General features: G+C 43.5%; 1 protein-coding gene across 2 annotated transcripts; it reads left to right on the forward strand.

Annotated features, from left to right (window-relative positions):
* Positions 1 to 1966: 1966 nt before the first annotated feature.
* mettl25 (methyltransferase like 25) lies at positions 1967 to 22961 on the forward strand. Of its 2 annotated transcripts, none has more exons than XM_033614240.2 (12): positions 1967 to 2278; positions 3534 to 3716; positions 3879 to 3985; positions 5331 to 5903; positions 6209 to 6356; positions 9818 to 9912; positions 11825 to 11854; positions 12417 to 12490; positions 15026 to 15119; positions 18217 to 18336; positions 18772 to 18843; positions 22620 to 22961. In XM_033614240.2, exons 1-12 carry the CDS (start codon positions 2062 to 2064, stop codon positions 22725 to 22727), a joined length of 1821 nt encoding a protein of 606 aa, XP_033470131.1. In that variant the 5' UTR covers positions 1967 to 2061; the 3' UTR covers positions 22728 to 22961. The 2 variants fall into 2 exon arrangements, with proteins under 2 accessions (XP_033470131.1, XP_033470132.1); XM_033614241.2 differs by having other exon boundaries at positions 1968 to 2278; positions 18262 to 18336.
* The last annotated feature ends 2751 nt before the right edge of the window (positions 22962 to 25712 follow it).

Raw genomic sequence — 25712 nt, forward strand, 5'->3', positions numbered from 1 at the left:
CTAATTAAATTGGTTTAGAAATGAATCAAAGAAGTATCATTTTTCCTCCATACAAATATTAACTGATACATGAAAACAAAAAGTCTGTCAAACTACGTCACAATTTCTGGTATTTTGACCAAGATGGAAGGTTTGTTTTGTATAATTTATTTAACGAGTTGACTCTGCTACCATATGAGTGTGAATTGCTGAGGGGGTCTCAAAATGTATTGCCTTAAATACATTTATTTTCACCATATACATCCATCCATCCATTTTCATCCGGGGGCAGCAGGCCAAGCAAAGCACCCCAGACATCCCTCTCCCCAGCAACACTTTCCAGCTCCTCCTGGGGGACCCCAAGGTGTTCCCAGGCCAGATGACATATGTAATCCCTCCAGGTTGTTCTAGGTCTGTCCCGGGGCCTCCTACCAGTGGGACGTGCCTGGAACACCTCTAACAGGAGGTGTCCAGGAGGCATCCTGATCAGATGCCCGAACCACCTCAACTGACCCCTTTCGACGCGAAGGAGCAGAGGCCCTACTCCAAGCTTCTCACCTTATCTCTAAGGCTGAGCCCAGCCACCCCATGGAGGAAACTCATTTCGGCCGCTTGTATCCTTGAGCTCATTCTTTCGGTCACTACCCAGAGCTCATGACCATAGGTGAGGGTTGGGATAAAGAGGAGCCAGTAAATCTAAAGCTTCGCCTTCCTGAATCACTGCAGTAGCAACACAAAAACGCCGATCCATCTCCCGCTCCATTCTACCCTCATTCGTGAACAAGACCCCGAGATACTTGAACTCCCTCACTTGAGGCACTAACTCTCTCCCAATCCAGAGGGGGCAATCCACCGTTTTCCAGCAGAGAACCATGGCTTCATATTTGGAGGTGCTGACTCTCATCCTGACCACTTTAAACTTGGCTGCAAACCGCCCCAGTGCATGCTGGAGGTCACGGTGTGATGAGGCCAACAGAACCACATCATCTGCAAAAAGCAGAGATGCAATTCTGAGGTCTCCAAACCGGAGCACTTCCTCTCCCCGGCTGCACCTGGAGATCCTGTCCATGAATATCACGAACAGAATCTGAGTCAAGGGACAACCCTGGCGAAGGCCAACACCCACTGAGAACGTGTTTGACTTTATGCCAAGGACTCAATGGCTTGTAGCAGCAACCCCAATACCCCATATTCCCGCAGTACCCCCTACAAGACACTCCGTCTGCAGTGATGCAGGTGTTGTGGCAGACTGTCTTGGTGAAGAGGGAGCTGAGCCGGAAGGCAAATCTTTCAATTTACTGGTCCATCTACCTCCCAACCCTCACCTATGGTCATGAGCTCTGGGTAGTGACCGAAAGAGTGAGATTGAGGATACAAGCGGCTGAAATGAGTTTCCTCCGTGGGGTGGCTGGGCTCCGCCTTAGAGATAAAGTGAGAAGCTCGGAGTAGAGCCGCTGCTCCTTCACATCGAAAGGGGTCAGTTGAGGTGGTTCGGGAATCTGATCAGGATGCCTCCTGGGCGCCTCCCGTTAGAGGTGTCCCGGGCACGTCACACTGGAAGGAGGCCCCGGGGCAGACCCAGAACACACTGAAGGGATTACATATCTCATCTGGCCTGGGAACACCTTGGGGTCCCCCAGGAGGAGCTGGAAAGTGTTGCTGGGGAGAGGGACGTCTGGAATATTTACTCAGCGTGCTGCGCCCTTGAACCAGCTTTGGATAAGCTGTTTATATCGTTTGGAAGAATAATCAATATTCCTACAAGGCTCAATTTCTTTATAAAGTTGAAAAATACGTTTCTTAATGCTTGAAATATTTTTTTACAAATGATTTTTTCGTGTATCTGGTAATAAAATACCAGATAATGAACTAAAAATAATTATTAATTTTTCTGTTAAAAAGTGACTCCCTTTGTGTGTGTGCTAATGTATATTTCATTCAAAAAGACAAGATAAAAAAAAAATACATACAAGATCATCGAGCAGTATTTTCGATTGCTAATGCCTGGTCGATCATCAGCAGTGGACGACTTCTTGTGTGCCTCACTCCTTCACTCGGTTCCTCTTTAAGGAGCTTTTTAAAATGTTTCCCTCCTCATACAGCCTCACAGAAATTCAACACCGAATAGATGAAGTCAAAACGTTCCTGTCTGTGACTCTGAGCATCGCTAACGCTCACACTGTGGAGTTTTACACTCAGGACGTGTGGCAGCGGTTCATGGCGGTGTCTCCTGAGGAGGTGCTGGTGGCCGTTAGCTCGTGTAGTGACCAGCAGGGGGCGCCAGAACACAGAGGAACAGGTAAACACATCCAGTCAGGTGTTTTAAAGTTTGTAGAAAAGCATTGTGGGTACCACTTTCTGATAAGACATCCTTTATAAACGTTTTATAAGTTGTTACCAACTTTATTAATGATTAATTAAAAGTTATTTACTCATATTTTATAAAGGAGTCATCAGCCATTAGGTAGAGCACCTTTTGGGTTGCCAGGTTGTGACTCTAACAGGAATTCCAGTGGTGTTGCCAGCTGTTAGCCAAACATTTTGACCCCGTAATATTCAGATAGTAGATACACCTCACCTGTCAGTATGTGGTCAACACTTTTCCGTATGATTTATCCCAATAAAAAATAATAATAAACTTTATTTATAGAGTGCTTTTCAAAACAAAGTTACAAAGTGCTTTACATGGTTGATCCTGGATTTAAAACAGCGTGGGTTTCATGCAAATAAAATGAGGCAATATTAAGACATACAAAGTAAAATATAATAAAATAATGGTAAAGCTGGCAGCTAATCGCCCTGTACATTGCACTGCTCTGGTGTCACACAGTCTGACTGACAGAAATCACAACTGTCAAACACTATATTTGGTGACAGCTTTCACAGTTAAGTGTAATAAAAAAAAAAATATATGGAGCAGTGTAGCTAAAAAAAAAACTCTTCTCAGGTCAGAGGAAATGGTGACCCATCAGATTTTGTGACCTGTTATAATAAAATATGCTATAAAGTATGATGATGTATGATTCCTATTTGGGTGGCAAACTCTGATTGGTCACAGATTTTGGCGTAACACCTGTTGCAGATAATCTCATCCAAGATCCATTTATTAACAAGTATATATTAATAGATTAACATTTATTACAGCAGTATGTGCAACTGACAATTAGCCAAAATGTTTTTTTAATTGAAAACCTGGCCACCTACAAGTTGTTCTAGTTAATTGTGATTTCTTTTTGTGTTATTTCAAGTTTTTATTGCATTGCTTGAATAAATATTCATTGTAAAATGTCACCCAAATTACTAAAATAAAATTGAACCTTACAAAGAGTGAAAGGAACCAATCAGTGCTGAGGAAAGGAAGTGAGGTATGTAATGAAAAGACGTGTCAAAATAAAGGAAAATAGGAATCTTTACGACACCATATATTCGAGAAAGTAATTTAAATTAAAACTGTTCACAGTGACATTTGTGGCTTATCCGCAAACGTCACACGAAAATATTAACATAGTTTTGTGCAACTTTACAGTTATTTCTGTGTCTTTCCCCCCAAACAGAGCAATCCAGGACCACATTTGGGTTTTGCAATGACACAAACCAGCTGGTTGATATCGGTGAGCTGCTGCAGGCAGCCCAGGCCCACTCCCTCCCTGGCCTTGGCATCTGCATGAGCAGGGATGAGCTACTGCAGGCCCTCAGAGAGAACAGGTCCAAGTCTGGCGCTCCACCTGCAGAGATAGGTAGGGAGGAACAGACCGTCTGAAAACTCTGTTACATGCTGAGAGTAGGAAACCAGTCAAGGATTGTCCACGGATGTCCAGCTGTCTTGGGATGATATGAGGTCTTTGGAAGGCATAAACATTCTGATGCTTTGAATAAAACGTTTGCTCTGTCTAACCCAGGTGCTGAGCTGCAGACGGATGAGTTTATGAACTCGAAGAAATCTCACGAGGTCTTGTCCATGTCTGAGGTGGTGGCTTGTCTGGCCCAGCGCTGTGGAGTCAAACAGGTAGAGAAACATTTTTAGACTTGCAATGAATACCTTAAAGGTCCAGGGGTGTAAGGTTTAGGGGGAGTTAGTGGCATCTAGTGGTGACGACTGGAGATTGCAACCAACTGAAACTTCTCATGGTTAGGATTCCTTCAGTGTTCAATGTTCAGAAGGTGTTAAGCGGGAGCCGAATCATCCGCAGAGGTCTATTCCTCTCCTGGTGGAATAAGACCTGGTGTTTTAAACCGGTAAACATTTGACATGTCGCAGATAAGCCGCAAGCCCAGCTCCTGCTAATGTGCGCTCACCATTTTTCTCTGATAACTTGAGATCCAGACGTTCAGGAGGTTTTACCAGGAGCCGAATCATCCACAGAGGTCTCTTCCTCTCCAAAACAAATGGACCCGGTGATTTAAACTGGTAAAAAAAAAACAGAATAAGGTACTTTCACGTGAAAAAAACCTTTCGCCGTCAGCTGCTAACTACAGCAGCATGAAAAAATTAATGGTTTGTAGAAATGCTACTGTAGAAATGTGCTGGTGCAACATGGTGGACTAAGCCCCCCCAGGAAGTGCGCCAGGGCTTCAAAGTCACTGTTTGGTCACCATTTTCATAGTGGCCAAACTGGAATTACAACTCCTGCGCCTGTTACTTGATGCCATAGGGCCCAAAAACACATTTTCCTTAGACTAACGTTGTGAAAGAGAGGTCTGTAAATCAGTGGATACATATTTTGATCGTCACAGCCTCCGTGACATGACATGTTTAGCTATCAGGACTTGATCCATTCTGTCCAGTAACATTTAGAAAGTCTAGAAGAACCACAAGAACAAATCATTTTATCTCCATTTACGTTAGCAGAGCACTAAACCAGAAGTAGCCAGCTCTGTCGACAGAAGTTTCTAGTGGTCCTGCTTTGTGGATGTGGAAGCAGTGCTGATCATGACATCAAATGAACAGAATGAATTGGTATCATCAGCAAAAGCTACAAATTTCACCATATTAGAAACATCATTTGAATAAAGTATAAATAACTTTAAAAGGGTCCCAACACCGAACCTTGTGGAACACCACGTTACTCCTGTAAGGTGTGATTCAGTCTTACTGATTTTTACAAACTGATACCTCATATTTAAATAACTTGTTAACCAAGTTGTGCGACACCTGTTATACCACAGCGTTCACATTTATGAAGGAGGGAATGATCTCATTTCTGCCAGTATATCTTCTTAATTCTTACACACTGGATATTTAAATGCTCTGCTGAGAAGAGACTTGATTGAAATGTAAACAGTTGGAAGTTGTATCTCAGACACCTGATTTTGGATTTTATATTTCCCTCTTTCCTTTCTCTCCCACCCAGGTGATAGATGTCGGCTCTGGGAAGGGCTACCTGAGCTCCTTCCTGTCTCTGCAGTACGGCCTCCAGGTCTACGGCATCGACTCCTCCAGCACCAACACCCACGGAGCCCATGAGAGGAACAGGAAGCTGAAGAAGTTCTCCAGGGCATACCAGAAACGCAGCAAGGCGGCGAGGGCACAGGGCGAGGCCACACATTCACCTCAGGAGGAGTCAGGAGAAGTAAAGCCTGGACCAGATGGAGGTGATGATGTGTTATTTAGTGATGGGGCAGGAACTGTGTCACAGGAGGAGGAGGAAGTGTTAATCGACTCGTCAGATGTCAACGCCGCAGTGGAAAGGCCTTCAGAGCCAGAGGAGCTCTTCCTTAACGCCCTGTCAGTGGATGTGCTTCAGCCTACATCCCCCAGAGTTCCCGCCAGCCAGCTGAGCGCCAAGGAGAGGGAGAGGAGGAAGAGGGAGAACCTGGAGAGGAAAGCTCAGAACAGAACCGCCAGCGCCAGCGTCGTGTTTTCACCCCTCACCTCATATGTTACTGCGGAAACAGAGCTCCGAGAGCTCATCGGCGAGCTGGAGGTGAGCAAATCCAAGGTTAAAAAAGAAAAAGTAAACGTTGAAAATAGATTTAGTGTGTGTTTGGGCAGCGGCGGTGGTGCAGATAGGGGGCCAGCCGCACAGTAAAGTAGCAAAGCCCGATTCCCACAGCAGCTCCTGAAATTACAAGTCTGCCACAGCAGCTGGAGTTCGCATTACCCGAGCAAGTGTGGGATGTTATCGCCGTGCCAAATCTGCAGCGCGTCATCATCAATAAATTTAACCATCGATCTCCACCCGCTCCCCTCTGCTCTCTCCTTTCTCTGCGTGCTTTCTCTGAATTCCAGGATGCGGTCATGGTCGGCCTGCACACGTGTGGTGACTTGGCTCCCAGCACCCTGAGGATGTTTGTGGCTAAAGCGGAGTTGGCCGCAGTCTGCAGCGTGGGTTGCTGCTATCACCTGCTGTCTGAGGAGTTTGACCCTGCCGGACAGGGTAATCACACACACACACACACACACACACAGTGACACACAGATACAGATCACAGACAGGGACAGATTAGTGTGTTTGTGTCTGTCTCCCTGAAGCCGGGACAGCCTTCACACACACACACACTCCACCCGTTTTCAGAGAACATATGGTTTCCGTTGTGCACACAGCTCATAGTCTTCCTCTCTATTTCTGTCTCTCTGCTCCGTTTCTCACTCACGCACGTCCCATAATCCCACCTCAGACACCTGCAGCGCTCGCTTCATCACTCTGATCCAATCTGAAATGAAATATCATCTTCCCACACGAAGCCACATAAACACTTATAGTCATATTTTATAGTAAACAAGTCAAATATTCTGCTGAGAGTCTGGAGACTTGGCCAAGTTACCCTTCTGGAGATTGAGTTGAGCTCAGAAACTCGCTGTTTGAGCCATTAGAGAGGATTTATGGCTTTAGGATGGCTGTTTAAGGCTGCTGAGAATGAGACTTTTTTGACCTCTGTGATTGATCCTGCAACTGCCATGTTGTATTTACTCTTGGTTTAGGAGGACTTTGCTGCTATTTAGTCGGCCTGGACTTCCATACTGAGGAAATTGTACAATCCTGATTCCAAAGAAGTTGTGATGCTGTACAGTACAAAGACATATTTCATGTTCAGACTGATGACACTCAGTAAGCATTTGGCAACCGAGGGCACTTATTGTTGACGTTTCGAAAATGAAACTCAACAACACACTGAGGCAGAAGCTTGTCCACCCTAAGGTCAAAACACCCAGGCATAAGCAGATTAATGTAGTGTATGCAGTTCAGTGCAGCCAAGGATGCACAGATTTGTACATCGGCAAAACAAACCACTCCACAAGCGCATGGCTCGCCAGGTCAAGACTCGGCTGTCCATTTACATCTAAAGGAAGGGACATTCTTTCAAGGACAGCAACGTTCACGTCTTGGCCAGAGAAGACAGATTGTTTGAAAGAGGTGTGAAAGAAGCCATCTACGTCAAACTGGAACAACCATCGTTAAACAGAGGAGGTGGCCTACGACACCACTTATCACCCAGTCTTGGGATCCATCCCCAGACGACTCAACACCCATTCTCACCTGGTACCTTCTAACCCTAACGACACACAAGATGGCCGGGTATGTCAACGACTTGGCTGTGACCTCAACGACTCTGTAAGGGTTCACACCCACACAGAGTTTAAAGCCTGCGACTCCGCACCACTCCATTAGAACTGAAGAAGACTCTTGGATGAGAAGCGAAACGTCTTCAAGAAACTCGAGCAAGTCCAGTTGCCTACCATATAGCACTTATGATCCGAAAATAAACTTCTTTCCTGTTCTTGCTCGATATACGACTTCAGTTGCTCAACAGTCCACGCTCACCGTTGACGTATCTTGTGCTTCATAATGCGGCACACAGTTTCAATGGGAGACTGATCTGGACTGCAGGCAGGTCAGTTTAGTACCCACACTCTTTTCCTGCGAAGCGGCGCTGTGGTAACACGTGCAGAATGTGGCTTGGACTTTTCTTGCTGGAATAAGAGGGGACGTCCCTGAAATGGCAGCATATGTTGCTCCAAAACCTGTATGTACCTTTCAGCATTCATGGCGTTTTCACAGATGTGCAAGTTACCCCTGATACCATGGGCACTAACACACCCCCATACCACCACAGATGGTGACTTTGAACATTGCACTGGGAACAATGCGAATGGTCCTTTTCCTCTTTCGATCAGAGGGCAGAACGTTTGTGTTTTCCGAAAAAACAATTTGAAACGTGGACTTGTCAGACCATAGCACATATTTCCCTTTTGTGTCAGTCCATGTCAGATGAGTTCAGGCCCAGAGAAGTCAGCGATGTTTTTGGATGTTGTTGATATATGGCGTTCACTTTGCATGGTAGAGTCGTAACTTGAATTCATAGATTTACCGACAATGGTTTTCCAAAGTGTTCCTGAGCCCGTTTAGTGATATCCTTTATACAATCATGTTGGTTTTAAATGCAGTGCAGCCTGAGGGGTCAAAGGTCACAGGCATTCAATACTGGTTGTCAGCCTTGCTGCTTATGTCCAGTGATTTGAGAACTTGAGTTGTATGTTGTCCTCTACAACCACCTCACCTCTGAGGTTAACTCAGGTGCCAAAACGCAGGACAATAGGCTGATATCATCCTCGTTTCATGCTCCTTCACTTGCTCAGTTTATGAGGTATGAAATCGTCTACATGTCCTCATGCTGGGACTGTAGCCTCTGCACATCTATGAGAAAGAGCCCTCGCCACAGTCGATACAGTATCGCGTCATCTCCTGTTAACAGTGCGACCTCTGACCCTCACGTCATCAGGGCTCCGTCGCAGCTCCAGCCAAAAACGGGGCGGAAAATGATATCACGACAGCTGATTGAAAACACTCTTTCTCAAACTCTGGCTTGATCTTTTAAAGACGTGAACAAAAGCGTTCACACACACACACACACACTTTCTCTCCCCTGCTGGCCTTACAGTGCAGTCTGGGATGCGGGCCAGCTCCTGCGGTGGCCTACTGCACCCTAAAAAAGAGCTAAAGAGCTGAAAAGCTTCATTAGGGAGAGCTACATTTATGTGATTTGGGAATGAAGCAATTCCTTAAACGCATCATCCATGTTCAACACCATATGTGGAATCGGGAGTCCAAACTTGTGTGGTTTACTCACAACAAGATGAGCGCATTCTGGAGCCTGTCTTCTCAAAATATTTGCAAGTGTACAATTGCACATGAGGACATGAGAAATATTTGTCTCTCTGAGGGGGAGTGTGTGTACGTGGCCACTTCAGATGTGAAGGGTCGCCACTGTAAACAGCTCTGCGTACGTTCTGTAATGCACCCTTCAGACGGAGGAAAGGCCTGTCCGCTTCAGTTGCCTCCGAGGGCCTCTGTCAGCAAGCCATGTGCCGGTGCAGGAGGGAAGCTAACCTGACTGCTAACATGTTAGCGTGTCCACAGCAGCTTGCGGCCCCAGCTGCACATGTTATTACTGCTTCTTTTGACTGTGTCCCTCTGGATCCCCTGCGCCTTGGCCTCAGTCACTGACCCTTTTAGAGATGACATGAAAAGGATGGCAGGCTGTCAAGGAGTCACACTCAGTACCCTCCCACTGGGAATCTGTGTGTGTGTTTGTGCGTGTGCTAATGTCTGCTGTGGTTGAAAATGTGCAGCGCTTAACAGCAGTCTTTTTAAGGCAAAATATTTAGTAGCAACGAGTGTCATCTTAATTCTTCTATTCATAGACTCCAAGAAAAAGAATATTCTCTGTCTTCATAAACCTAAATTAAACTGTTCCCCACTCCCGCTCCCGCAAGTTTCCCCAGCTACCAAATATTTAAAATTCATACCCACTGATTGCAGCTGTTTGAAAAAGCCCCCATTAATCAGCCAAACTGATCAATCAGTTTACCCCATTATCTCTGTGTGTTTCCTCACAGAGTGTTCGCGCGGCGTGTGTGGGTTCCCTCTGAGTCAGTACCTCCGCGACCAGTCCTGGTTCTGCGGCAGGAACGCCAGGATGTCGGCATGTTTGGTGAGTTGAGACGACAGCATGGAAAATGTGCACAGCAGCATCTTACCTACACGAACGTGTGATCTTCACACAGTTTGAGTGAGTTTCTTTTCTTTTTTTTGTGTTCAGGGTCTTTTTGTCGGTGTTATTGGTTTGTCAAACAAAATCGATTGATTTTATAAACAGTTACCTGTACATTTAAATATAGTCGATTTGTCAAAAATCATAGGATACAGTCAAAAAGAGAACAATTAAATCAATAAAATTAAATTTAAAAAAAATCTATAACAAAAATAAACACTGAATGTGTAGTAAGAAACACTCTAAAAATTAAATTAAATTAAAAGTAACAATAAATAAGTAAGCTACATATAATATGGGATCAGGAGCTCAGTTTTGGGACTTGGCTTGGGAACCGGAGAGTCACCAGGTCAAGTCCCCACGTGAACCAAGTACGGAGCGTTGGACTGGTGGCTGGAGAGGTGCCAGTTCGCCTCCTGGGCACTGCCAAGGTGCCCTTGAGCAAGGCACCACACCCTCTATTTAATGCATGATATGGTCCTGTTTGTGCATGTATGTGTATTTCGGGCCTGTGTGACAACAGAGGGTAAAAAATTGAAATACCCTCCAGGGAGTCAAGGTCAAGGTCAAGGTCAAATTTATTTATATAGCACATTTAAAACAACCGAGGTTTGCCAAAGTGCTGTACAATCTAGACAGCGCTAAAGAGTAATAGATTATGTCTTCTTCTTTGTCTAGTACAAAACTGAAATAATAAATGGTGTCAGTTTTTTTATATAGGTTTAAAATTGTTACCGTAAAGCATAACATTTCTGAGCACAGCCTCTTGAAGCATAGTGAATTTTCTCCAAAGTCAAAAGTGATGATGTAAGGTCTTTAACTCTTTGAAACCTGAAGTGATGTCAGTGCTGCTTTCAGACGCCTTTCGCAAGTATTTAAACCTTTGAACCCAGAGCAAATTGGTGCGATTTATTTTGGAAACATGAGAAAAAAGGCAACGAGCAACTTGGTAAGAAATGTCCCACAAATAAAAAATAACAAAAAAAAGGATTTAGAAAATTATTAAAAAAAAAAAAAAAAAAAAGGGGAAAAACTATATTTATTTTTATTGTTATTATTATTACATTTTAAAATTATGATATAGAATTAATATATTTTTAATTTAATTTAATTTAATTCATCTTTTTCTCTCCTTTTTTATTTATTTATTTTACAAATTTTCTTGTTAAATTTTCTCTTTTTAACAATTTCTTGCCATTTTTTAATTTCTTCTATTTCCTCATTGTTCATTGCCTTCTCCTCATTTTTTTAAAAAAGAAATCAAGCATTATTGCTGGGGTTTCAAAGGATTAAAGGAATAGTTGTATGGCTGTGGCGGGCGGCAGCAGCAAAATGTAACTTAGGCCACCTAAATATCAATTTTGGTTTGAGGTAACTATTTATTTAGTAAACTTTTACTGCCTTTCCTTGCTGTCAGACATTTCCAATGGAGAAATGAAGCCGTTACATTGCTGTGTTCAAAGCCACCAGACTCCATTGAGAAAAACTGTGATTTAACACCGCTGAACACAGGAGCTGCTGGTCTACCGCTGCCTCGATCAGTATGTCTGTTTGTGTTATTGTGTGATTTTAACATTTAAAAAGATTAGTTCGTATTCACCAAGGTAACACAACAACACAAACAGACAAACAGTGCACACTTAAACTGTTATTGACTTGTTGATAGGTGGCGTAATATGTCCAAAATACAAACTATGCCTTTATTCTGTAGCTTAGTTAGAGGTTTCAGTGGGTACGAAACATCTGAAGAGGTTTTATTCATGTGTGGTTTCTGCCTTTACAACTGCAGCCACAGCTCTGTCTTTCCCAAAAAATACTTTGTGTTAACGCTTTTCTTTTTCCTCAAAAACAGGCACTCGAGAGAGTTTCACTCGGCCAAGGGGTAAGTAATGCATGCATACTAATTGGAACAAATATATACATTAACGTCATGATCGCACAAGAATGGGAGCTAAATGTCTTTGTGTAAACTGCCACGACTTCACACACATCAAAACAAATCTATCAAATTATTCCAAACATCAAATCTGGGTGTTCAGAGTCGCTCCGAACTGTGTTATCTTCGTATCTTCAAACAATCAGCGCATAAATTCTGCTATTGTTACAAGTCTGTGATTGACTACGGTGTATTTATTTGAAATGTAGAGCTCGGAGCTGCGGGCCAGAGCCTGACACACAATACCAGCAGCCATTAATATGGAATGTTTATAAATATTAATGCAATCACGGTAAGATTGATTACTTGTTGGAACCGGGGTCTGAATCCAAAAGCAGGCCCTGATTGCCTGCTAGTCTTGCATCAGGCTTGGAGAGTGTCAGAAATATTCATCAAGTGTTCGCACACACGCTGGAGGATGAATCACAAGAGAGGAACAAAGTTTTTAAGCGAGAAATTCGGTAAACTGCATCATGTTGAGTCGAGTTATCTTTGATCTTTTCTGCAGATTCAGATGGAGTCTCTGTTTTACCGGGCGGTTCTGCATGTTATTCTGAGGGATCACTACAGCTCCTTTAAAAGGTAACTTCCAGGAGTGTACATCTGGCAGCACTTTATATGAGGAATTACAGCAAGTGTGTAGCACAGTGTTTTCTGGGTGTTATTTCACAGTGTCCACGGACAGAAACACATGTGAGGTAGAGGTCCTCATTTCAGTAGCAGACTAAAAGAAAAAAACTTTTCTTGTTGTTGCTTCTAAATCAAAAAGGAAAAATTGTTGTTTCCGGTTTATTTAGTCTACAAACGAACCAAGACTTGCAAAACAAAAGTCACATGTTCTCAGTAGCAGAGCAGGTTTTGCATCGTAAGGCCCAGACACACCAAACCGACATCAAAGAACTGGTGGTGACAAAAGCTGAATGTGGCGTCTCCTCCCGTCGCCAAAAAAAGCTGCACTTGAACACACCGCAAAAACTACAGCCAACTGATACTTATGTTCTGGATTCAAGACGCTAGTAAGCAAGTTAGCACATTAACAACAACCCAATGTTGAAAGAACAAAAGATACTTACCGTGCGCTACTGAACAGTAACACAGTCAAAAGCCCTATTTTCTTGTTCTATGGATGATAAACGAGGTGCAGACTGATAAAGGAGGAAATACAGTGAGTGCTGGACAGAGCAGTGAGTGACAACAACCCCGCCCACATTTAAGAGTACAGTTTTCGGTTGAAACACTAGGGTCTACGTACCATGTCTGAAGGGTTACTTCTGGTTCCAGAGGCACCATACCAAAGGTGTTTGGAATTTGCAGGAAAGCCCAATCAGTCTTTTTTCAGCATTGGCAGTATGAAAACAAAATTAAGGAGTGCAGCAAAATGCCACCTACCTACTTTTGTTTATAGAATGCGCCTTTTTCGGGGCAATGGGGGGCGTGAGCAAGTAACAAAACGTGTAGCTCAGCATGTGACGTAAACAGTGACGTGGGAGGGAAGCCGCAGCTAGTCAGTCCTTCGGTGATTCTCTCGTAAGTCGGACCGTTCTTCACCGTCCCCGTCATCTGGCGGTTTATGGCCTCTTTGTTTGCGAGGACAAGGAGGGCGCGCAATTCCCTGTCTCCCCAGTTGCTCATCTTTACAGTGTCTGTCAGTCAGGTTTGTGTTTCCCTCTTGCTACTAGCTGCTCGCTAATTCCTGCTATCAGTTGTTTCCTGTTGACGCACGTGTGGCGTCATCAACAGCTCCTCCCATGAGTCATCAACAGCCCCTCCCATTGCGGAAGGCTGCCTTGTTCGGTTTAAACCAAAAAGGTTCCGCCAATATGACTACCCTACGAGGCGGAAAATTGGGCACCTCGGATCAACTCGTCAATCCGGCTCTGTGCGTCTAAACGCTCGTCTAAACATTCGCCGGAAATCTGGCAGTGTCAAAGGGGCTTATGATCCGTTTCTGCTATAGAGCTCAGTGGCTAAATCAATAATCTTACCTAATGTAACAAGTGTGTTTCGATCTCACACCCTCTTGACTTAAGTAATTTTTTTTGCTTTCCTCACTTCTGATCTCGTCTGGTACACTGAGCTGAACTAACTCAACAAGGGGCTCCGCTGGACCTGCCTGATCTGCTGCTGATTCAACATGCAGAATGGCCAACAAGGGCCAATCAGGGCCGACTTGTGGCAACAGTGCACCGCAAAAACTAAGGCCACAGACACTCACTGATGGCCAGCAGTTGTCTTCATGTGTTATGGCATGTGGACTTTAGTGCTGAAACAAAGCAGTCCATGAAGCGGAGAATTAGCCGATTAGAAAAGTTTGATTAAGAGCAATTTTGATGGTTGATTGATTAAATCATTTCAAGTGAAAATTACATTTACCGAGTTCCAGCTTCTTAAATGTGTTTATGTGATCCAGCAGGTTGTCTTGACCATAACAAAACCTTATCCAATAATGAAAGAAAATGTTAGCTGCATCCTTTATGGACTTGTCCTTTTTTATTTCTAGAAATGGATATTTCTGCTCATATAGTACCTTGAAAACATGAAGAAAAAGCAGAATAGGCTGCAGTTTGGCCTTGGATCAGTTTGTTACGCTTTACTTTCCAAACATGAGTAACTGCTGGCTCTCAGAAGTCAAAACCTGCTGGTTTATACCAATAAAATCTGAAGTTCTGGGGTCATTTGCGGGTGCTATTTAGCATTCCTAATGAGTGAGAATTTTCAGGCATTTCGGTCCAGATATTTAGTGGTTTACGGTCATTACCCTCCTCTGACTAAATACATTGAGCCATAGACAGATTTCAATTAGCCCTTATCAAACGCCTTAAAAGACTCCAAGCACCCCGCTGCTGCTTTGTGACCTTACATTTAATGACTAACATCAGATCAGGATCGAATATCTATTACTTTTGTCTGAGCAGCACCTATTCATCACAGTTTAGTCCTGTAGAAGTGTTTAATTGTTTGATTGTGGTTGCTAAGGGTGTGATTTAAAGCAGACGGCAACACACCAGACACAACATGAGAGTAAAGGAGCAAGTATTGTTTATTTCACTGGGCAGAAATGAGACGTTCAGGGACTGAGAGAGGTTGATGATGTATGTACGTGTGTTTGCTCTGCAGTGAAAAGCGAGTTGGGAACGTCTACTCCAAGGCTAAATCCTTTGTGGACTACATTCGTCGAGCTCTACGCAGACTGGAACTGGATGAATCGAAGGTCAGGACCAGAATATTACAGTCAACAAGAGACATGAAGCACACAGTGGAAAGCAGGCATCATTTTGGCACTGTTGGAGGGAAATGTTCCCCTGTTGGTTTTTATTTATAAAATATTCCAATTCATGTCAGGTTAGTGAACTACACAGGTCCTTCAGATGCTTGCTTTTGTAGGCCCTGGTTACAGCTGGTGTTAATATATGTCTTTGATGACCAGATCACATGTGGACATCTTGAAGTACAGGTGTGAATGCACCCAGTACGTTCTCAATGTGTCTTGAGAACCGATCACTTGGACCACATTCGGAGGTGTTCTGGATGGCCACACTCTTTCAGCAGTGTGCACACTAATGTGTCCTGGGCCTATCCAGCTAACATACTCTTTGTAGGTGGAAGTACGTAACACCTCAGCCCCCCTTCTTTCGTCTTACTGCTCCTACCTACATCTCTGTCCGCTTGTACCCTCTGAAAGTTGGCGATTGTCACATTTGCTTCATGGATGTATAAAGAGATGTGGATACAGCGTAGGTGTCGGGACCCTGTTCATCCCTATGAAAGTTTGTCAGTGGTGCTTGAACAGGCCCCCCAGACTTTTTCCCATTGAGTTACATGGCGAAAGAGTCTGTAAATCAGTGATCCATTTTTTCAAGCATCATAGCCCCCTTGAGATGGCTCGTTTTGCTCTCATGATTTGATCCGTTTGGTCCGTTAACATTTCTTAAGTCTAAAAGAGCTGCACAATTAAATCATTTTATCTCCATTCAAGTAAGTGGAGCACCAAAGCGGAAGTAGCCAGCTCAGCCGGGGAAGTGTCTAGTGTGTCTGCGGAAGCAGTGCCAATCATCCCAGTAATTGTATACGTGGCAGTTGAACTTTTTTTGGCTTCTTGCGCTACTGAGCAACTTCCATAGAAATGAACGGGGCCCCGCCTCCAACGCTGTATCCAGTTCTCTTTATAGATCCATGTGCATGCAGCCAAAAAAAAGTTAGATTCAATTAAATTAGGTTAAATTGTTTCAAAATTTTAATGATGGACAAAAGTTTCAGACTCAGGCCCAAATTCACAAAAGGTTTGCGTGGCTTTTGCAGCCGCTAAACCGGTAAAAATGGAGCAAACAGATACCGTCTAATTCACAAAGCACGCGCAGAGGGTGAAATGCTCCACTAACTGCGCTGCCAAGCAGATTGCGTCTCGGTGCTCCGGTGTTATTTGCACGTATTTAAATGAGGTAATATGCATATATTTGGCGCAAAAATGTCCCCTTTCTATGCAAATGAGCCTCATTGATAAACAACGTGTAATTCACTAACACCAGCGCTAATAGCCACACGCAGTTTGAGTGAAGTAAATAATGTCTTTAGAAAGCTGGTGCAAACTGGGCGCTCCTCTGTGGAAGCCTCTCGCCCAGACTTTCCAGTGATCGTGGCAGCAGTGATCGTCTGTTAAATCAGTCTGTAAATAATATTTTGACATTATTATTATAATCATTATTACTTTAATGGCATCCGAAGATACTGATGCGTTGAACAGATAACAGTCTGCGGTCGTTCTCAAAACGCACTTCTGTCACGCACTTCAAAAGCAACTTTCAATAATTTATTTTACGAAAAGGGGGAAACAAACGTGAACAAAAACGGTTCCATAATTCATATTAAATTCAAAAGATAACGAAAAAACAGCTACAAGTGAGAGGGAATAGTGATAAAGTGGTCAAACTTGGTCAAATCCACAGCCTCAACCCATCCGACACTGTTAGACTGACTCACCAGCAGACATCACTACATGAGGGTATACGCTATTCAGTACTTTGCCAAACAAAGTCTGCCATTGTTCTGCCACGGTGTTCTTGGCGCAAAGCCAGCATTTATACTTTGCCATGTGGCTAATTGCAATCAGGGGTAAACTGCACTCAGCTGCCAAACTTTGTGGGCGTGTTTGCGCTGGTATATCATTAGCGCAATATCCTTTGTGAATAGGACGTTAAGACCGAGCAAACTGCGGGTGCAAATGAAGTGCAATTCAAAGTGCCATCAGCGGCCGCAGTTCATTCTTTGTGAATTCGGCCCTCAGTGTGCACACGTGATTGACACAACGTGAAGTTGTAGTTAGTTTTAGACATGCGACTATTGGATGAAAAAAACGGACTCAGTGTGTTAAGGCCTTAAGTCAATGGGAAGAAGCCTTTTTGGACCCCATGGCACACATTCATTTATTTGTGGCGGCCTGCCACAATTAAAACATGTGCTGCCATGTTTTGATTTTCTATTTTTGAAGCTGGACTGTTCATTAGGTGCACTGTTAGAATATATGTACTGTTCGGTTATTTATTGCTCCGCATTCTTGCAGCAGAGAGCGTACTCTGGGCTCAGACAGAGCAGCAGAAAGGCAGGTACAGTGAAAGTGAAACTGTTCATTGCACTGGGTCTAAAAATCTGCTTTTTTGTTTTACAACTGCTCTTCTCATATCCATCGTTCTGATCAGCTCTGACCTGATCACACCTCCATCTTGTCGTCAGCTACCGTCACACATACAGTCTAATTCTGTGGGAAATGCTGCACCTGACGGACCTGAACGTTGTAATTCCACTCTGTAAGATTGGCTTCAAAGTCCGGCTCTTCTTCAAGGGTCTTGATTTGTGTCTGGAATATGTCCGTGCAGCCATGTCTTCGTCTTTTAATTTCAGCAAATGTGGCACAGGAAGTGCATCGCTGCCTCCCACCAGTTAAACTAACAACAGATGATGTATGTGCTTATTTGCATATAGAGATGAGGAAAGGAAGTGAGATCCAATCACGGGTGGTCCCTCAGGACGCATGTGGAGATGCATTCTAACGCCAGACTTAGAGCTGTCCACTTGTGTATGTTAACATCAGGTGTAAACAGGGCCTTGGTTTAGGATGTTGCCAGGCACCAGGATGTTGAGGTCATTGGACTGCCTGTGTATCCATGGGGATACAGATGACGTATTTCTGTCTGTGTAATGTCACTCACAACTCCAAAAGACAGAAACCTTTTTTTTTCTTTTGCGTCTCCTACCTCAACTCTTCATCACATCTTCCATCTCTCACTTTTATATTTCCCTGTATCTGTATTCAGAGCCTTCACATTGTGCTTTACATGGCTGGCACTCTTTCTCCTCAGCTCTCTGACAGTGACATCCAGAGTTATCACGACACATATAGACCGCGAATGGGCGAGATGCACGCTTTTAATTTGGTGAGTATTCAATACATTGTAACGGAACTGGTGAGCGCAAAAAACATTTTCATTCCTGTAAAATGAGATGTATAATGGCAATAAATTGCGGACCATTAAGTGAGATCATTGTAGCCTGCAGGGAAGTAATACAGCAATGATTGTACAGAATGGGAAGAAAACCAGCCTCTGCTTTCAGCTGAAGCCACTAATTGTGTTGTCAACCAAAATACCAATTTTCTTTCATGACATAAAGCAGTGAAATGGTTTTTGGGGATCGCCCACTAGCTACTGGGAAGACACTGGTCATGGTAGGTTTTAGTATGTAGATCCAGTACTGGGAGCCGCCTGAAAGGGACAATTTATAAGGAATTTTGTACCAGATAGATGAAAAGGAAACACTGTGAAAAACACTGATAGGAAATTAAGTAATTTCCTGTCATTATCTTTGTGTAGTTGAAGGTGACCCTGGCTCCCTGTATTGAAGGTCTGCTTCTCCTTGATCGCCTCTGCTACCTGAAAGAACAGGTAAGATCATTTCAGTCTGTCATTGCAGAAATACTATCAATTCATTTTGGAGGCGTGGCTCCGCTCCCATGATGGACCCCCATTGGCAGAACTCAGAAGACTCAAATCTAAGATCAACATGAACTTATACTGAATAGACTCAAAGCCAGGAAGAGGCAGGGGAAGTTAACTTGCCAGGAAACAGGTTGTATTTAAATGATCTATAGCACATGGTCTGGTGGTTCCCAACTGGTGGGTCTCGGTCCAAAAGTGGGTCATGGGTCCATTCTGAAAGGACCACAAGTGACTTGTGAACGTGTCAAGTTTGTATTTTTGAAGTACAGTGAATTTCAGGCACAAGCTTTTATTCTGAAGTGCTGTTTCCTGATGTAGAGTGAGTGAATAATGGACAGCTACTTAACAGAGACAGCAAACTAGCTTGACGACATCGCCAAACGCAAGCTGACGCCGAATGTATTAAACTTTGTGGACCTTGAACTAATGATAAGCAATTTGGACCCCGTGGCTGGACCAGTTGGGAACCACTGGTCTAGAGTGCATGGCACAAGTGCATTTAGGGCGTGTCCAACTGGCACATAGTCTGGGTGTCACGTACTGTGCAAGGGCCTAAGGGGTTGTATTAACCTCTTAATTAATCAACGGCGTGCTTTGGGTGTAACATGAATTCAACAGATCAGATTGTCTTTTCATAGCGGATTCTGCAAATTGAAGAAGCGAGCGGTTTCCCCCTGAAAGTATCGTGGGACATTTATGCAACAAAACTAAAAACTGTAGTTGAAAACATGACAGAGGAAACGGAATTAAACTTTTAGCTTCTGAAATAATCAATGAAGTTATGCTGCTCCTCGTGTGTATGTGCGCAGAGCTTCTTTTTCAATGAGGAGTAGGAGACCAGGTGGCACCTTGTATGGTAGCCTCGGCCACCAGTGTGTGAATGGGTGAATGTGACATGCAGGGTAAAAGCGCTTTGAGTGGTCGGAGGACTAGAAAGGCGCTATTAAGACACCACTTCCACAATACAACCACCTACTTCCACAACATGGGTGCTGGCATTGAAAAGAACACCTGCATTGGTCTGAAACCATCAATGCAGCAGTCGTAAGATGGGGCCAAAAGAGTGCCAAAGAACACTTAACGGTTAATTTACAATCAAAACTGTTTTGGATTTATTTCCTGTAGTCGTCTTCAGTGAGATTCAGACTCCAGCTTCATTTTTCAGCTGGAGCCATCTCTATAATTTGCTTCTACAGCTCGCTGATTGGGGATTGAAATTCGCTCCCCAGATGATGAAAGCAAAGACACGGAAATCTCAGCTGAGATCTCGAAACCTTTTTTCGATTCAACCCACTGACAATAACATAGGTGTCGTCTAAATTAAAGCCAGCCTGCAATTTAACGTCTCGTGCTCCTGCAGCCAAACACAACACACTAATCTTTAGCCCGAGTCACTGTGATGAAATATTTACATGCTGAAAGCTTTGAAGTCGTGATTACATGCGTGGCTGTGTGTCAGATGGACTTCCTTAATAGGGTCGTGTAATCAAACTCTATAACGTCAAAAGAGCTGGTCAGCTTTGAGGGGTCTCCCTGGAGGAGGAGCGGAAAAAAGGAGGTGATGGATGTATGTGAATATGATCCATGTGATGATAAGTGTGCTGTTCAGCCTGTAAGAAAGATATAAACACACACAGATCAGGTTGTTTAAGTTCTCGGAGCTGGGATTATTATCCAGGAACATATTGCAGTTTTCTGTATGTTTCTATAGAGTCTTCAGGCTCTTGCTCCGGCGTTGATAGCCAAACAGTGATGCACTTATTAAGCAATGTATACATACACTGTAACATGATGTCTGCTGAAAGCTCAAAGGACCAGAAAGTGTGTGATAAAATATGCATCAGTGATCGTGGAAGGAATTTTATTCCCCAATTGTTGGTCCACCACTTTGATCCAGACTGAAATATCTCAACAACTTTTGGATGGATTGCCATGAAATTTCGTACAGACATTCATGGTACCCAGAGGATGAATCCTGCTAACTTTTGTGATCCCCTGACTTTTCATCTGGCAAGACCATGAGGTTAAGAATTGTGGTTTTAAGTGTAATGTTTCAACAACTATTGGACGGATCGCTGTGATATTCAGTAAACACGTTCATGGTTTCTGAGAGGAAGAATCGTAACAACTTTGGCGATCTCAGAACCCATCGGCTGTCGTCTAAAAATGATGGCCGATGGGAGCAGCAGCAAATATTTAAGGAGATCCGGTGCCAGCGAATTTCCAGGGTGCTGCTCAATATTTAGATTTCGATGCAGCTTGAGACAGGTCCGGACAACATTTCAGTTCATTAAAAACACTTAAAGTTACTCTTACCTTTCTTGCATTTCACACAGCACTTCGAAAATTTTTGGACATCCACAACTCTCGCCTCCCTACAAAGACGTACTACCCCTCCTCCATTACGTGCTCATTACGTCTATGGTAGACGTAGGCGTTGGCAAGGTAACGTTAGATACACGGAAGAGGAGATTGAGTGTAACGTTACAACCAAGACAGTCAAACGCAACCCCGGAGTTTTGAAACTCAACCGAAGTCAGTGATGACTGATGAGTTTTAGAAAAAGGTTACCGTGCTAACATTAGATAGTAGCGTTAACGTTACTAGTAAGTGGAAACGCACAAGGAAGATAACGTGGGGGGGCTGTTACACGAGTGGTTACGTCAGTCGGTGGCCTCCATGTGGGGAAGACAGACAGGATGCTCGTAGAACCATATGAGAATGGTATAATTTGAGTTTTTATCTCTGGTGGAATTCACTTACATTGTATTGTTGCTTTTAGTGTATAAAAACAGAGGAAATAAAAGACAGTTTAAATGAACTTAGTATGTTTTTAAGAGGGGACTTAAAAGAGATCACTGACTCGGCCGGCCTGATTTCCTTGGGCAGATTGTTCCAGAGCCTCGGGGCCCTGACAGCAAACGCTCTGTCCCCTTTAGTTTTCAGGGGGCCTCTGGAACAGACAAAAGACCTCAAACACATCCTGGCGTGTACGGCACTAAGAGGTCAGAGATATAGCAGGGAGAGAGACCTTGAAGAACTTCTAAAACATACTGGGGGCAAGTGTGAAGAGGCTAAAACTGGAGTGATGCGATCACGTCTCTGGCAGCTGAATTCTGTACAGTCTGGAGTTGATAAATAGATTTTTGATTCAGGTTGTTGCAGTGACCAAGGTGTGAAGACATGAAGGCATGTAAAATATCCTCAGTGTATTTAAAAGTTCAAATGGATCGTATTTTTTGACGGAAAGATGGTAAAAACCTTTTATCTGGTTTCACTTGTTAAGGAACTCCAGCAAAAGTAGCGTATTGGTTATATAAATTGCGTGACTAGAAGGCATTGAATAATGTGTAAACACCCTTAAGAATAATGGGAGGTTTTCCTGTTCTTCCCATTCTGCCTCCATGGTGTGGATACAGTAGACGTACACCCTCTCACAGCTGCTTGTGTGGCTGCGGACTGTTTCTATTACAAAACGACCTATACAAAAACAGCCATCAAGGAAGACAAACTTGTTTTACACATGAACACGAATCCACCTGACACAATATTTGTACAGATGTTTCTCCTCTTGGGGATTCAGTAGAGAAATCTTTAATAGGGGGAACATCATACGGTGGAGGATACCAGGGGTCACGAAGCCAAACTGGGTGGAGAACATGATTTTTACGTGCATGTGTTTTTTATTTAGTTCTATTGTGTCTTATTTTTGTGTCCTGCAGGAGGATTTATCATTCTCCACACTGGTGCAACTCTTTGATCCCCTGCTGTCGCCGAGATGCTATGCTGTCGTCGGACTGAAGAGTTATGGAGACAGAAATTCACGTTGATGAACTTATACATATGCGCATGATTATAATACGCTGCTGAGAGGTCATGATTGTACATGATTATATCAGCAATCATTGAGTGATTGCATTATGTATGTGTCCTCTCTTGCGTGTTATGATTTAATCTAAATCTTGTAATTTATTTACGCAGCGTCTGCATCACTTTCAGCAACATCTTGTTTTGTTTTATATGCTTTACTGTTTTCGATGAAAAATAAATCTTCTGTACTTGTAGCGTTTAGTCCTTGACTGTGCTCGTCCTCGTGAAAACACATGCTCTAAACACATGGAGAAACTGTCAGCCCTGTTTGAATGTCCTGATTGAATTGTATCCATCGCAGCCTTTTGTCTTTATGTTTCATGACTCCTGAGAAAAACCCTTGTTTTTAAGGGCCGTTCAGGGAGCCGGGGTCATTGTGGGATTTAGGGATGCTTGGATCCCCCTCTGTTGACAGGTCTGGAAACCCCATTCCTAGGCTCCCAAACCGGAGGAAGTCGGGGGAAAGATAGACGGGGCAAGAGGCGCCCTTGACCCCATTTAATCTTTACTTGTGTTTTGCTTTGTGCTCAGCCATTTAATAAATCACGCCTGTCTTACATGTTTGATAACAAATGTTAAAGTCTTGAGTGCACACGTGAGTTATGGTGGTGGGAATTACACCAAAGCTGAAGGTGGGAACTGGAGCGTTAAGGGGACCAAAAACATCAAGTTATTTAACAGTGGTCAAAGTTAAGATATATGATTTAAAACACTGTGTGTGACAATTACTTTGACGTAGAGATAAAAGTCACCTCTGTGTGTCACATTGAGACAGGAAATTCCCTCAGTTACTCATCTGTGATTATCTTTTACATCACAAAGAGATGGTCGAGGTCATTGACTCCCAACCGGGGTGCCTGTGCAGTAGCCAGGGTGATTTAGAAAGATCAGGTAATTTGAAAAAATATAAATATATTTACTTATTTAACCCATATTCAACCAAGTAAGTCCTGTTCAGATCAACAGTCTCTTTTACAAGGGAGACCTGGCCAAGACAGCAGCACACAAAATGTTACAGCCACCACACAATTAAAAAAAGATACACAGTAACATGTAGAAATGTTAGGACACCTACGTGCAATGACAAGACCCAACCAACTCATTCATCCTTGTACTTATGAGAGCTTTAAAGTCAGGCAGAGAGACCAGTTCACATAGGTTCAAATCTCTTTGGAGGTTGTTCCAAGTAAGAGGAGTTCAGTTCGCTGTAGCTACAGTCATATCTCTGTTCAATCAAAGTACAAATGTACAAAGGCAGTTTACCCAGTGTCGAAAGGTCAAAGATGGGTCAAAGAAAGGTTTAAACCAGGTAGGCAGGCACAGGTCAAAATCTAAATAGGCAATACAAAGAAAAGACAGCATACAAGGTAGGCAGAAGCACGAACTACAATCTGGCAAACTGACTGGTATATGGACTGACAGGTAAACGAGCAGACGAGCAGCAGGTGTGTAGCAGACTGGGCAGGCAGGTCACTGATAGGCTGACAGTCACTACAGGGGGAGTGCCTCTGGGTGTGGACAGTGCACTGGCGGGAAAAGCTGGCAGGTGCTGACTAGGACCCTACAATACCAGAGTGACGACACTTCCATTGACTCCTGTGGTTAAGCCTCATGTGCCCTCTAGTGGGGCTTGAGGGCATTACCTTTCCGACCCAAAACCCATTCACTTACGGTAGATTATTGTAGATTAAACTTTTAGGTTTGCTTGACATTGGAAGCGCACAAGAATCGGCAGCAATGCAGCAATACAAGTTCAGTCAGTTCTTGGTCGGATATGCAACGTGCTATCCCGCCACTAGAGGGCACATGCCCAACTTTCCGCTTGACCAATGTGTGTCGCTACTCTGGTATTGTAGGGTCCTAGTGCTGACTGATGAGCAGAGGGGTGTGGCGCAGGAGGAGCAGCAGGAGGGTGGGGTTAATAGGAGCAGGAAGCTCCGGCAGAATCCATGACACTGGGCATTTAATTTGGATTAGGCTTTTAATTGAAGTTTTACGCACCTAAACTAGCTACTGTATAGCGTATCAGACAATGGATCACTTTATTGTGCAGAGCAAATTAGAGCAAAGCACCAGCAAAGATGAGCGACCACTGAAAGAAAAGTGAGTAGACAGTATCTGGAATAAGTGACTGAAATACTTAGCTTATAGTAATGGATAAATGGACAACCTAAACATCAAAATTTCAATTGTATGAAAAAAATATTCCTCCAATATCCACTCTCATATCAGTAGTGGGTAAATAACATCCTCTTGAAAGGGGAACACCACTTAAATTAAGAATTATGTTATTTTCATGACCTAGGAAGATTCAAGCGACATTTGTGAACATGAGCTACTCTCTGTCAAAGCCAGAAACCAGAGAAGTCCTAAAGTAGTGATGTCATCAAGTGGAAAGTCTAAGGCTGCTCCATAGAAGATAAATGGGAGTGTGTGTTTGATCTTTTTTATACCCAACATGAGCTTTATCCCTTTGTAGTGTTCTTCTGAAACAAAAAATGTACACATGAACTCAGATCATTCCCCTGGGTGCTCTCAGTGTCATCTACAACATCTTTCCGAATTCATTGTCTACGGAGCAGCTCCGGATTTTATAGGCTTGGTGACATCATAAATTTGAGTTGTAGCGCTCTAGTTTTTGGATTTGGAAGAGATTTGCTCATGTTTACTGATATTTTTTGACTATCTTAGACCACTGGAATAACATTTATGAATAGCACATTTGGACGAGAGTTGTCCGTGAAAGGGAACTTGGGTACATCTGAAAGGTCTGTGGAAGATTATCTCTATTAAAATGAACATTCATTATATGATATTGTGGCCTGTGTGCCTCTCAGTACCCACCACAGAGTCAGTGGCAGCTGTGCATGTGAACAGTGTTGACTAAAACTCTGTTGTGGCGACTCTTCTTGATCACTATTAGCCTGAAACAAAGGGAATGTAAC

This window comes from Epinephelus lanceolatus, chromosome 23 (assembly GCF_041903045.1).
Source record: "Epinephelus lanceolatus isolate andai-2023 chromosome 23, ASM4190304v1, whole genome shotgun sequence".
Taxonomy (NCBI): domain Eukaryota; kingdom Metazoa; phylum Chordata; class Actinopteri; order Perciformes; family Serranidae; genus Epinephelus; species Epinephelus lanceolatus.

What these genes read in the sequence shown, in the direction of transcription:
- mettl25 (XM_033614240.2), top strand. Translation starts at nt 2,062, where the DNA reads ATGTTTCCCTCCTCATACAGCCTCACAGAAATTCAACACCGAATAGAT. An exon ending in CGCTCCACCTGCAGAGATAG is followed by an intron (nt 3,717 to 3,878) that starts GTAGGGAGGAAC and finishes TGTCTAACCCAG; the next exon opens with GTGCTGAGCTGCAGACGGAT. An exon ending in CACTACAGCTCCTTTAAAAG is followed by an intron (nt 12,491 to 15,025) that starts GTAACTTCCAGG and finishes TTTGCTCTGCAG; the next exon opens with TGAAAAGCGAGTTGGGAACG.